At 41.1% G+C, this 13,509-nt stretch overlaps 1 protein-coding gene across 5 annotated transcripts in view; it reads right to left on the bottom strand.

The window, feature by feature from the left end:
• Window positions 1-5,515: 5,515 nt before the first annotated feature.
• SPTLC1 (serine palmitoyltransferase long chain base subunit 1) overlaps window positions 5,516-13,509 on the bottom strand; it is a 47,586-nt gene continuing 39,592 nt past the window's right edge. For 3 of the 5 annotated variants that reach the window (XR_006175489.2, XM_065550374.1, XM_042854601.2), the window contains 3 exons: window positions 11,141-11,258; window positions 9,028-9,101; window positions 5,516-7,230 (listed from right to left, as the gene is read on the bottom strand). Coding sequence is in view for 4 of the 5 variants with exons in the window: in XM_065550374.1 (XP_065406446.1) it covers window positions 7,137-7,230; window positions 9,028-9,101; window positions 11,141-11,258 (286 nt within the window). In the remaining variant the exon portion in view is untranslated. The remainder of the gene's footprint in view (window positions 7,231-9,027; window positions 9,102-11,140; window positions 11,259-13,509) is intronic. The other 2 variants (XM_042854599.2, XM_042854600.2) reach the window with 2 other exon arrangements.

Raw genomic sequence — 13,509 nt, 5'->3', positions numbered from 1 at the left:
TTCCTGAGGGAGTCCCACAGATTAAAGTTATACATCCCCAATAAAGCTTGGTGGTTCACTACCCTAAACTGAAGGCTGGCCATTAAATAAACTTTCCTCCCAAAAAGGTCCAGCCTCTTGGCATCTTTATTTTTGGGGTAGAACTTGCTTGCCTTTATCGGTCTCTCTCATTGGCCGCAGATACTACGAGTGACCCTGGGGCAGATGGGTATATAGGTATTCGAACACTTTAGCAGGGACAAAATACTTCTTTTCTGCACGCTTGGAGGTGGATGGGATTTGCCAGAGGGCCTTATCTATTTTTAGAACCCCATCATGCATAGGCAACACGACTTACAAGGGGGCTGCCACCATGAGCACGTTGAATAAAGTGTCTAACTGTTCTGACATTTCTTTCACCTCCAGGCCCAAGTTCACAGCCACTCTTCGGAGGAGGGCTTGGTGTTCTTTAAAGTCATCAGGTGGGCTGGCATGAGAAGGCCATGCTTCTGCCTCATCTGATGATGAAGATGAGGATTAGACCACCAAGGAAAGGCCTCGGTGGGGGGACGTTCTTTTGGAGTGGGCATCCACACCTCCGCCCCAGGATCCGATTCTGCTCCGCACACTGAGCCCAGTGACATCAGTTGCTTCTCCGAGGCAGCAACGGAGAAGTGGTGCAGGAAGGGCATCAGCATAACCGATATGCCCCACACATTCCAATGTGGCCACTGGCCTTGCTGCCAGGTCAGCATTGTGAAAGCTGAGGTGGTCTCAGGTGCCCACAAGGGCCACTGCTGTTGTGGCAAGAAGCTGAATTCCCATTCCAATCCAGACGAGTCCCCTTCCGGTGACCAGGGTGGGGCCGTCAAAGCTTTTGTCTGGCAGCTGACCGTAGCCAGGGGAGAGTGATGCCTTGAACAGGAGGACCGTTTTTCCAGAGACCGGTGCTGGGAAAGGGAGATCGTTGCCATGCCAGTGACTGGTGCTGTAGTCAAGGGGAATGATACACCAATGGAAATCTAGGCCGAGGGATCAGCTGGCGGGAGGACGATCGGTGCCGGACGTATGGAGCCTGGCGTCTCCCTATAGATGAGCCGTGCCGATGGTGACCGCAAGCACAGTGCCAGCAGCCTGGGTCGTCTAATGGGCGACCTAGGCTGCGGAGCCAGGGAATGCTACCTCTTCTCTGGCAACTTATGGTGTTCAACTGCCCTCTGGGGCAGTCTCATGGCTGGCTTACCCTCATGGGTAGCCTTAGCCGGATCCAACACTGTGAGCAGTACCGGCAGTGCCAGAAGAGCTCTCTGATCCCTGGATGCTGGGAAAGCCTCAGATGTCGACAGCCCCGCCAAATGTCTGAGTCCCCACCACTCCTGGGAGGTGGAGATGGATCCCTAGGAGGATCTGGGGGGGCTGGCCGGAGAGGTATTGTGGCTCTGGAGAGGGCGGGCGGCCCAAACTTGGTTCCTTGCCCAACGCCCCTTTGATCTTTCTTGCTTGTGCCGGGGAGTACTTGCTTCTTCAGCTGTTTCTGGTCCACCGGTGTAGGGGAGCAGCGCAGTGAACTGTGCACTGAGGCACTGTGCTGGGCATGGAATCAGAGTGGGAAGATTCCAACGCTGGGTGAAGTGCCCTTAAACAAATATCACTCTCCTTCTGAGTTCTAGGATGAAAGTTCTTGCAAATGCAACACTTGTCCTTCACATGCAACTCCCCCAATCACTTTAGACAGCTGCTATGGGGGGTCGCTAACAGGCATAGGCCTATTGCAGGCAGAACAAGCCTTAAAACCCAGGGACCAGGGCATGCCCTGCCTTGGGGCTAAGTCCTTGCTGGGACTCTAGTTCACTGACTAACACTACTTAACCCCTACTTAGGGGTGGTCTACACTAGGTGGGGGGCTCGATGTAAGATACGCAACTTCAGCTATGGGAATAGCGTAGCTGAAGTCGACATATCTTATTTCGACTTACCTTGGGTCTTCACCGCACGGGATCGACGGCCACAGCTCCCACATCAACTCCGCTACCGCCGCTCCCCCGGTGGAGTTCCAGAGTCGACGAGAGTGCGTTCGGGGATCGATATATCGCGTCTAGACGAGATATATCGATCCCCGATAGATCGATTACTGGACGTACCCTTACTGACTAACTACTGTAAACAAACTTTATATAAAGCTGACAATGATGGGAGAAAACTGCTATCCACTTCCAAGGCAAGGGGAAGGTGCTCCGACTGTCACAGGTGGTAAGAAGGGACTGAGAGGGCATAGAGCTGGCGGCACCTAATATACTGATGCAGAGCGCGCACTCCAGAGGGTGCCACTGCCAACCCTATGGATACCGCTAAGGCAAAAATCTCTGACGACTGTGCACGTGGGAGAGGAACCCCTTATTACATCCTGGATGAGCACTCTAAAGCGCTGGTCTATTGGGAGCTCCACCACCACCTTTTGTACATATCGCGCATACTCAGAGCATACCTATGGATTGAGCCTCAAAGGCAAGATAGGTAGGGGAATGCCTAGTTTGTAAATCCCATAGGGGCTAACATGAATTTAGGTGCAAAGTAGTTGGGTAGTGTCAGGACTCAGGTGGCTTTGTGTATTCCCACTGCCTGGAATGTAGGCACCTATACGATTAGATGGTAGCTGAGCAGTGGTTATGTGAATGTCAGTTGCATCTAAAAGTTGGACTTAGAAGCCTAAAGGAGGAGTTAGGCACCTAAGTTATCTGTGAATCTAGCCCATAATGCTTTTTAATAAATAAATAATTAAATAAATACAAGCTAAGATGCAGCAGGCCAGATCTGCCTAAACTGGCACAGGAATATCTATCCTGGTGACAGCTAGAGCCCCTATACCTCGGGGAAGAATTTACTTGAACAGTAAGTGGCTTTGTAGCCTGTCTTTGGTACTGAATGTTACTACATACCTCAATTAATGCTAGCTGTAACAATTCTACTTTACATCAACAAACCACAGGTGAACTATTTTCTTATTACACACTATCACCACTGGAAAAAGGATGGTCTGATGATCTCAAAAATAGTAATGTCAGTTTTTCAGTTGAGAAGAGAAATTTTACTTTTTTAAATAGCATGTAGAAGTTAGCAAAATGGGCCGACTTTTAATGCACATTAAAAAGAGGGAGAAATAACCCATAATTAAGTCCAGGTGTATTCCTGGACTTGGAATTTGTGGTGGAATTCCCTCACTTACTACCAAATGATGCTTCAGCATCTGAGCTTTAATTATATATATTTTTTAAAATGTTCCTAGCCCTTCTAATTACAAGGAAAAACCTTCCAAAGGTGAACAGAACATAAATCAATAGTAACCTTTGAGTGTGCAGATAGCCCAAAATAAAAAGTGTGAGAAGTGAATGGGGTATTGACTTGGATACCTAATATTTCAACATTGGTCAGTATTATGTTTACATGTTAATGTGTTTATTCTGCACTCCCAAACCATTTCCTATGCTGCCCTAGGTGTCAAATGCCTCACATGTCCCCCACCTACTGTCAAATGCTTAACTTTGCCCCTGACAAGTTTAACAATTCAGTTGTGTGTTAATACAAAATTATGGCTCACTGAAAACTGAAAGCCTAGTGGCAGGATAAAATTAACTTAAGAAGAATACTGTGTGCTTATTCATTTGCACATTTAAGTCAGGAATGCGTTCCCAGAATGGCATAGCATTGAGGTCTAGCTTGTTGCACAGTAGAAGGGCCTTTTATTCTGGTCCTCTGCCAGAGAGATTTGGGAGGTAGGATGCTCATATGATTTAGACATAGGCATTGTCTCAAGAGAGCTGGGTTCTATTCCCAGCTCTGTCACAGGATTTTTCTGTGAGAGCCTGGGGTCTGTGCCTCAGCTCCCATCTTGAAAGTGAGGATAATACTCCCTTCCTCACAGCCAGGCCTACTCAGATTGTCATCTCTTCAGAGTCTTTTACTGTTTGTCCAGTACCTAGCACAATGGGGTCTTCAGCAATTAGGGATCCCTGAAGTGCTCCTGTAATACAAATACTTAACCCATCCCTTCGTATTTGTGTGAAGGCCTCTATGTGCAGTCAACTTCAGGTTACTATTCTTGTTGCCAGCAGCAAATAGTGTCAGTCATGAAGGTGTGCTAAACCATACAGTGTACTAAAACGCTTCTTATAAAATGGATTGCCCTTGTAAAACACACTACAGTGGGATTCACCCTCTTTGGGCCAATGGTTTTCTTTGAAAGGGTTGCATTAGAAGTAGATGTTGACCTAGCTACAAGATGTGCAGAAACAGATTCTCCCATATCTGACTGCACAACAGAAGGTAAAGCACATGCACTGAATTAAGAGGGAGCAGATAAGGGATAGGGAAGTTGCAAGCTTGTTTCCCAGTGGCTGGACACCTCTGATATATAATGGAAGCATGTATCCTGAATGATGTGGTGAAACCTTAGAGAAAGCTCACTTGTGGGAAGAAATTCTTGTGATGTTAGGCTACGTCTACAATATGAGCTAAGGGAGTCATTCCCCAGCTTGTGTACACATGTTAATACTAGCTCAAGTATAAATAACAATGTAGCCATGGCAGCATAGGTAGCAGCAGCCCTGCTTAGGCACGTCATGTACAAGCCTGCCTGAAACGGTGGGTACCAACTTAGGACAGCTAAGCCATGCCTTTGCTAATGCCAGCTGTGCTACCGTGGCTATGCTGGTATTTATACTTGCGCTAGCTCAGTGAGAACTAGCGTATGTATACACGAGCAAGGGAATCACACAGTCTGAGCTCGCAATGTAGGCACAACTGAAGCCCAAATTTAATTACTGCACACACAAACTGCTCCTATGACCACACCAAATGGCATGTCAATTGCCTAAGCAGAAATTCTCTAACCAGTTAACCCCTGCTTATTTGCAAGTCTTCCCCATTCAAAGTGGTTTGTTTGGCAGTTGAAAAAATAAGATGCAGGACCTGAGTATCACAAAGGTTTAGGAGTCTAACAATGTAGAGTAATTGACAAGCAGCATTTTTGGATTAAGTTTTTTTTTTTGAGGTTTTTAGCAGTGTTTTCATCCTGTGCAAGTTTATTGTTGGGAGCACACAGGCACTGTTCTTAGAGCATGCTCCATTCACATCCTTAAAAAATATCTATGTGAGCTACCTTTCCATGTTATACTGACATAGAAAGGAGAGGTCTTCACAATTTCCTGTAACCCAAGACCTGTAGTCAAAAAAGGGGAGAATCTGTCCTTGTTCTGAATCAGGATTTTGGCAATAGCTGCTGATAAAATATACTGTCAACACTTACAGAAGTAGGGCTCTGAATGACTATAAAATATTCCAAGCAGAACACAAACACCACACGACTTTGGTGGTGTATCTGAATGAAAATATCTTGATATACTTGGAAAGGCAGCACACAGACAACCTCACTATGTACTGAAAAATTTGACTAAAAAAAAAAAAAAAAAAAAAGTGTCTGATGTAGAACATTCCACACAAAAATTTAAATTTTGTAGTAACTTAACTGTGACACATGAAGTTTTGACTCAAATATGTTTAACTTTATTTAAACAAGGTTCTTTCCCAAATATAGCACTGTAGTCTTTGTAGCAGCAACCAAAAAAAAGACATTATAAAACAACCCAGAATACAAAAAAAGTGTTTTCAAACACAATTAGCCTTTCTAAAAAGTCCTGGAGTACACAGTAATGGTTCAAATAGTTATAAAAGTTACAATAAATTATGTCACCCTCCCTCAGTTGTTGTTTTCCAAGTGATTGGTGTTATGTTTGTACCCTCATCTGTGTTTACTGCAAACCTGCACATAACTTTAAGGTGGAGATTTTCAAAAGCTCCTAGGGGAATTTAAGTACATAAGTTCAGTTGTATCTCAATGGGACTTGTACATCTAAAATCCTTTAAGCATTTCTGAAAATCAAAGTCTAAATTATAATTATTGATAAGTAAACCAATAGCATAATTTAGAGATCATACTTCAGAACTTTCACGTTGTTATTGTTGGTATATAGTGGGGGAGAAGGGGTCAAAATTTTGGTTAGTCCCCCCCCCCCGCTATTTAAAATCTCTCCTAGATCTCTTCAAACTAGAAGTCTTTAGCCCAGTGGTGGGAAACCTGCAGCCCATCAGGGTAATCCGCTGATAGGCCACGTGACAGTTTATTTACATTGTTTACATAGCACATCCCTGAGGCCCACGCTGCTTCCTGCAGCTCCCATTGGCCAGGAACGGCGAATCGTGGCCACTGGGAGGTGCGGGCGGCTGTGCCTGCGGATGGTCAATGTAAACAAACTGTCTTGCGGGCCGCCAGCGGATTACCCTGATGGGCTGCAGGTTGCCCACCACTGCTTTAGCCCCTTGGCTGCATACAGTATGTGAAAGGTAGCAAATTCTAAAACGAGATGTGAATTAATTATAAGAAAAACCTCATCCATAACAGTCAAACCTACATATACTTACAGATTGAATGCATTAATCAAACTGTATTTGAGGTGAATCTCTCTTTTTGGAAAATGGACTATTAAGGGACAACAATTAAGAACTGGTTTCAAGGAATGGTTAACCAAAGAAAGTTTTAGTATATAAATATAGGATGTACTTAATTATTTTAATAATAAGTACTTAGTATAGCTCAAAACCAAGAATGCCTTAATACATTAACTATTTAGCTTTTAAATATATTAGAAATATCTTGAAAGAGGTAATATTTTAAACAAAATTAAATTTACTTTATCGAGATTATATTAAAAGTTCCTACATTCTCATAATGCTCAGCAATCTTTTGAGAGAAATGGAGTGTTTAGATTTTCAGGGGACTGAGGAAAGTGTAAGGCCTTTACGAAAGAGGGGGGGAAATCAATATAAAATACTGCTGTACAATAATGATAGTCAATTTAAAACAGTACTAGAGAAAGAGTTTGTACTCTTTACATATGGTGTATGTCATTTAGTAATTCCAAAATTCATCATTCTTCCCCTCACCAGAGCTACATGATTCTGGAAGGACCATGTTAATTATCAGTTTCAAATCCATCAATGGTTGAGCCATAAACAGCTGGAACCTTTGGAGTGGATGCCAAGACATCATACAGTGGAAAACATTTTTTTCATAATGTCAGGATACAAATATCCAAATCAGCAGTTTAATTCAGTACAGACTGTGCAGCTTCCCTGATAATCGATGCAGCTTTATCCAATTCTTCTTCTGTTTGTTCCACTGTTACCACTACTCGAATACTGAAAAAAGAAAACCAGAAGAGTTGGCTCTTGTAAGGGCAATGACACTTATTCCTTGCTTTGTTTCTTCTGCACCAGTTTTAATTTATATCAGAATTGTTGGGTGGAAAACTTGGTTCACACCAATTTAACAAGCTTTAATGTAAGAATTTTAGAATATACTACCACCTTAATTAAAACATAGTATAAATGCATAAATAAAACAAAGAAGAAAAGGGCAGTGATCAGTTACCTGATCATTGGGTGCAGGAAGGCTTTCTTTCATTACCAGATCCAGACTGGTTTGAGAGAGTGAGAGTGTGAGTCTGTCTGGCGTAGCTTTGATTTTTTTTAATGCTTATATAACCTGTACATTTGTGCATGCTCATACCTAACCACTTATTTCCCTTGTCATATCTTATATACTTCATGCTATGTACATACTACATTTTTATATAAAAACACCCTTCTACTTGTTCCTTCATATCAATTACATGCAGATCACGCATATCAACAGTATCATTTTGCCCATTCACCCTATTCATACGTTTGCTACTTTTCCTCAACTTATCTACTTTGCTGTCTGGAGTACTTGTTCCTGACATTTGGGGTCTAAGGTACTTTGTTCTTCTTAAAACAACCTGTTTAACTTTTAGCAAGCATCTGTTTTTCTTAACTTTTAGTTCAGACCAGGGCCAACGAGGGGGGCGGGGGGTGGAGGGAGAAAGCTGGTACAAATTACCGGGGCCCGGCGGTCTGGAAGGGGGCCCGGCTTCCCTCCCCCTCTTGGCGGCCCTGTTTAGCTGGTCCGCCCTTGCTGGGGGGCCCAAAAAAATTCCAGGCCCGGCTTCCCCCCGCCTCTAGTCAGCCCTGTTTAGCCGGTCTGTCCTTGCTGGGGCCCGAACCTGCTCTTGGCGGCCTTGGTTAAGACACAGTCTGACAGTTTAGAACATCTGGTCTAATAAACAAGATTATGTTGAACTGAGTAACTAAATTTTCCATTCTTAATAAATGTTACATAGATTATTAAAGGCTGCTAAGGGTTTGGTTCATTTAATGATAAGTCCTTAACTTAACAGGCCCCTCATCCTAATAATCAATAGACTAAAGCCTAGCCTTAACTCTTACTCAATTTATGTAACTAATATAGGGTAACCAGATATCCTGATTTTATAGGAACAGTCCCAATATTCAGGGCTTTTTCTTATATTAGGCACCTGTTACCCCCCAACCCTTGTCCCGATTTTTCACACTTGCTATCTGGTCTCATCCTAAACTAATATGACCCTCACTCAATATTTTGATTCTCCAGCCGAGTGAAGGAATGGCTCCCTCACTCAAAGGCAATGTTTGGGCCGTGAACTCGGGCACAATGACAAGTAAGATATATGGCAAGATAGAGAACTTGTGAAGCAATGGCTCTCTAGCAAAGCAAATAGTCATACTATCTCTTTCCAATTAGGCATTGAGCATGTCACTTGCCTACCACACACCATCTTATTCCCACATTTAGATGTGTTTTCAAGTTCAATGGGCCTCCTATGAAAACCTGTGTGATAAGCAGCCAGGGTAGTAGTGAAAACAATACAATGCTGATATTGAAGATTCAGTTTACTTTGATACATTATCTTGTAAATAAACCATTATAACATGCCATAATACCCATTTAAAGTTTATTGTAAGCAGCATATTGCCCATTCCTCACCTGGCAAACTATTAAAAGGCCTAAAACAGACAACTTTGTTTTTATAAAAGTCAGGTGGTTTTCCTCATGCAAGAGGGATAAAAAGAAACAGAGGTTTCTGAATTTCCACTCACCTCGGCGGCGGAAGACATTTCTCTTCCTTCTCCAGATAGCGGGCCTGAGTTAATGCAATACTTCTATTCATACACTGCAGACATATAAATAAGCAGTTATGCAACTGGGAACTTCAATACCACATAGAATGTAATGGTAATGAACAGTGGTTATTTAATGTCTGGAAGACAAGCGTGGCAGAATCTCATACAGAAAGAGAAGTATACATCAAAACCAACACCAAGTCCAGTATCAGAAGAGAATTATTAGCATTTCCCTAATTGGCTGTCATTAAGAAACATTCCTGCACACAATGCATCCTTTAAAAGTTTAAAATTTTAGAAACTCATTTGAGGCTTTTTAAAATATAGGTGGCTGTGTTATACTAGAAGAATAGAGATAAGGGGGGAGGTTTGACATTTCCTTCCAAAAGCTGGTCAGAAGCTGTAGGAGTGGTGACGTTGGTTTTTAGAGAAGGAGGCCTGAAATGGAGTATGATGATGACTGCTCTCCTAGGTATTTTATAAGTCAGTAGGAGTTCTTACATATACATATAACAAACAGGGAAGGCTAAGGATAAGCTTCTTTAATTTCACATTTGTCTCAGTTCAGCTCAAAAATGTTACTTCAAATACGATTACATTGCCTATTTACAGAACAGTGATATTTAAAATAAAAAAGGACTAAAGCAATCCAACTATGTCTGTTGAGTATCTCTGCTTTGCTTCTATGGACCAACATTTCTCTCTATCCTAGGATGCTTCATAAATTGTTGACCTTGGTTAATATATGCTGACTACACGTCAGTATCTAGTAACCTTGCCTGTAGAAGTCGTTGCTGCTGGAAGTCAATACAACTATTGTGGCTAGATTTAAGAGAGGACTGATTAACTTTGTGACTTAACATTTGTAGCTATGCTGGCAGAGAATAAGGTAACTGCAGTCTTTAAGGAATAAAAAGTTATTGTAGGTTATATATATACCATGAGCATTATCTTATTCTTTTATAAAGACTCCCATGGAAAACAGAAGAGCGAGATACTCAGCATAATGGCTCTACATTATTCAACTTGTACTAAAACCACCAAGGCAGGCAGTTACTGGGCACATATAGAAAACTGTTTAATATGAACGGTGACATTTAAAAGGTTTCTTAAAACAGAAGAGCACCTCTTTCAAAGAGTTACATTCTTCAAATTTGGATGAGTTAGATGAGCTCAAGCACAAAACAAGTACTATCATCCTCCCCTCACCCCAAAATGCACAAGACAAATTGGGTGTCTTGAGAAGTAGTGTATACTGATGATGGAAAGTACTTTAAGTGCTAAACATTATAACAGTCTGCCAAATAAGAATATGTTCATGGACTCAAATGTAAAATTCCATCCTGTAAAAACAAACACTTTATAAAAAAATACAGCAGCTGAAGCTCAAGTGGTTCAGTACAGCAACAGAACTCTACTCATAAAAAATAACCTGCATCTCAGAAAAGTCCCCTCTAATCTGTTCATACACATCCATTCTCTTAAGCTAAAGAGAAACTTGTGTTTTAATGTGTCTATGACATGGATTAATGTTGTCCAGTATCAAGGTCAAATATTTTATTGATGATCAAAATCAAAGGAAGATGGGGAGGGAGACTGCCACTGTGAGGTGGATGATAAAGGAGACGTTTGCAGCTGGGGAAGTGAGTTTTTAAAAATATAGAGATATACCTATCTCACAGAACTGGAAGGGACCCTGAAAGGTCATTGAGTCCAGCCGCCTGCCTTCACAAGCGGGACCAAGTGCTGATTTTGCCCCAGATCCCTAAGTGGCCCCCTCAAGGACTGAACTCACAACCCCTAGGTTTAGCACGCCAATGCTCAAACTACTGAGCTATCTTCCTCACCCCACTCCAGTGATTGTTTTTTTACACCATTTCCTCTATATTACCATCTCACTTACATTTTCAAAAAGTGAACACAGGCCTCTGCTGTTTTCCCTATTCAATTTCTATTTTCCAAATGAGGTCTGGAACACTCCAGGTCATACAGTAATTCAAACAACTACCATGCCAGGACTTGGCACAAAATTATTGCTTTTTTAACAATTAAAGGGCAGATATGCTTTAATTGCAAAAGGGACACTTACATAATCTACAATTCTCTTGAGTAACTTCATATCATTCTCTCGCGATCCACTGGTCTCTTCCAACTGAAGGTGTAATGCTGGAGAAAATAAGTCTCCCACAACTATTAGACCAGAGATTCTGAAACAAATCAAATAGTTTCAGTGTACATCTGATCAGAATAAAGAAGCAAAGTGTATAAACAGACAGTGAAAAGACGCTATTTAAAGGCTTGCTCATTTTTTGGTGGTATTTCAGGAAAAAAACTTTCTAAATTGTTTTACATTGGGAGTATTTGTTACAAAACAAATTTAGACTCAAACAAAGCTTTACACCTTTGAACTTCTGCATACCAGCAATCACAATACAAAATTTAAACTATGTAGCCATGAATTACTCATGAGAACATTTAATTATTGACCAAATCAAACAACCCACTCCACATTGTTTCTTTCACATAGAATGCTTACTCCTGGTGAATCTGGGCAAGATAGATGATTTATTTTAATTCAGTTTTATTGCTTTATACAATTTCTATCCGTATATTCTTCATCTGCGTTCCTCTGCTTCCCCCCCTCCATAATTTTAACTTTAATAGCTTGTCCTGCTCAAACAGAAAGTTTACAAATCAAATGGAGAATCAGTTGTCTGCCATAGCCAATGTTAATTTTTAAATAAGATTTCATATCAATTGAATGCCCTTCCTTTAGAGTTCCTTAAGGTTTGTAATACACAAACCTAACATAACTCATTCCTTGATTTTCAAGACTCTGATCCTTTCAAGTCTTAAACCCCCTCCCCCCCGGCAAAAATCCACTTGAGGCAAGATGTTTAAGTGCAATGTGTTTTACCAATAAAAAAGAAGACACCAAGACACCCAAATCATAATTTAGAACCAGTAGGGGGAGGGGGGGGGAAGAATCACCTTCTCTCATGCAGAGTTGTAAATTCCCTATCAAGAAAGCTAATCAATATTGAGATAGGATGAAAAAAGCCAATCCTTTGCTCCCAAATATTAACAGCATATCACGTACATGCACTATTCTGCTGCTGTCAACCTTAACTTAGATTTCCTGACTTTCGTCAGTTTGTATTACACACAATGTGTTATAAATGTATAAAGTATTTTTTATCCCCATATCAGTTTCAAAAAAAAAAAAAAAAAAAAAAAAAAGGGGGGGGGGGGAAGCAGAATGTTAGGGTCTCTTCAGAAAACACAAGTTGTCAAATCCATGGGCAAAACAGAGTGCCACTGACATAATGAATAATGGAAAGAGATGTTTTAAGGTCTGAAATATGCCTTGTATTTCCACAAAGCTCTATTGATTTAGAGCGCAGTTCTGAAAAGGAACTGAAACTGGCCTTCAATCTTTGTAGCAACAAAACTGCACTCACAATTGGTGTCATGTAGATATAAAATCTGAGGTTGCTTCTAAAAAGAGAGTCATGCAGTTAAAGAGCAAATGTTTAATATTGGCATACATCTTTAGAAATCATGGGGAAGACAATATGTGGCAACATATGGAGCCATGAGAAGCAGTCTGAGGTCATTCTGCAATGTAGAATCACAAATGGAATATATAGCATGACAGATGTCAGTCATTAAGTATGTTCCATGTTAGTTACCTGATATTATAGAAGCACAATTCTAGAAATTAACAGGCAGGCACTGTAGTCAGACATGTTACCATACAGCTTAAATTAATAGATAAAAAGGTTTCCTTGCAGCAAATTCTCTTCGTTTTAAGACAAAGTATATATCTGCTAGAACTTAATGAACAATACTTGCTACTAACAATGAGATTTTCTTTTTAAAGGATGTGCATCAATATATTAATGATATCAGTAGCTAATTACATAATATGAAGTCATTTTAATTTAAACTAGGTAAAGCATTCATGAACAGCCTCAAAAAGAAAGGAGGGGAGGGCAGGAGAGGATGGGTAAGAGTTCATGTATTTTAAACCAGGAAACAGCCTTTGTATCACTGTCAATTCAAACTTTGAATCTCACTGACTTTGTCCAGACAACAATGCTTTGTATTAACTATACAAACTCCACTTAGAGGCTGCTTTGCAAAGCCCAAATTGATGTCTAATTTGAAGTTCTGTCAGTTACAACTCTAGTTAAATAAACCCTAATCTGACTCAAGCAGCTGTCTAACCAAGGATAAACAATAAGAAATGCAAAAGAGCCAGTTCAGCATAGCTTTGTCAGAGAAAGGGACATTCAGTGTGTGAAAGAAACAAAGGTTGGCTGTGCTTTTCTTGCAAGCTTTGGTTAAGTGAAATAACATTTGCGAGTCCACAGCATGCACAGAGTAGTAACATCCCATCCTCCCCACCCCCAATCTTAACTTTTCCAGTGAAGCAGCTAAATTATGGAACCTTGC

This window comes from Chrysemys picta, chromosome 6 (genome assembly GCF_011386835.1).
Source record: "Chrysemys picta bellii isolate R12L10 chromosome 6, ASM1138683v2, whole genome shotgun sequence".
In the NCBI taxonomy this organism is placed as follows: Eukaryota; Metazoa; Chordata; order Testudines; family Emydidae; genus Chrysemys; species Chrysemys picta.
Note: the sequence above shows the minus strand (reverse complement) of the source record. Positions and strands in the feature narration are given on the sequence as shown.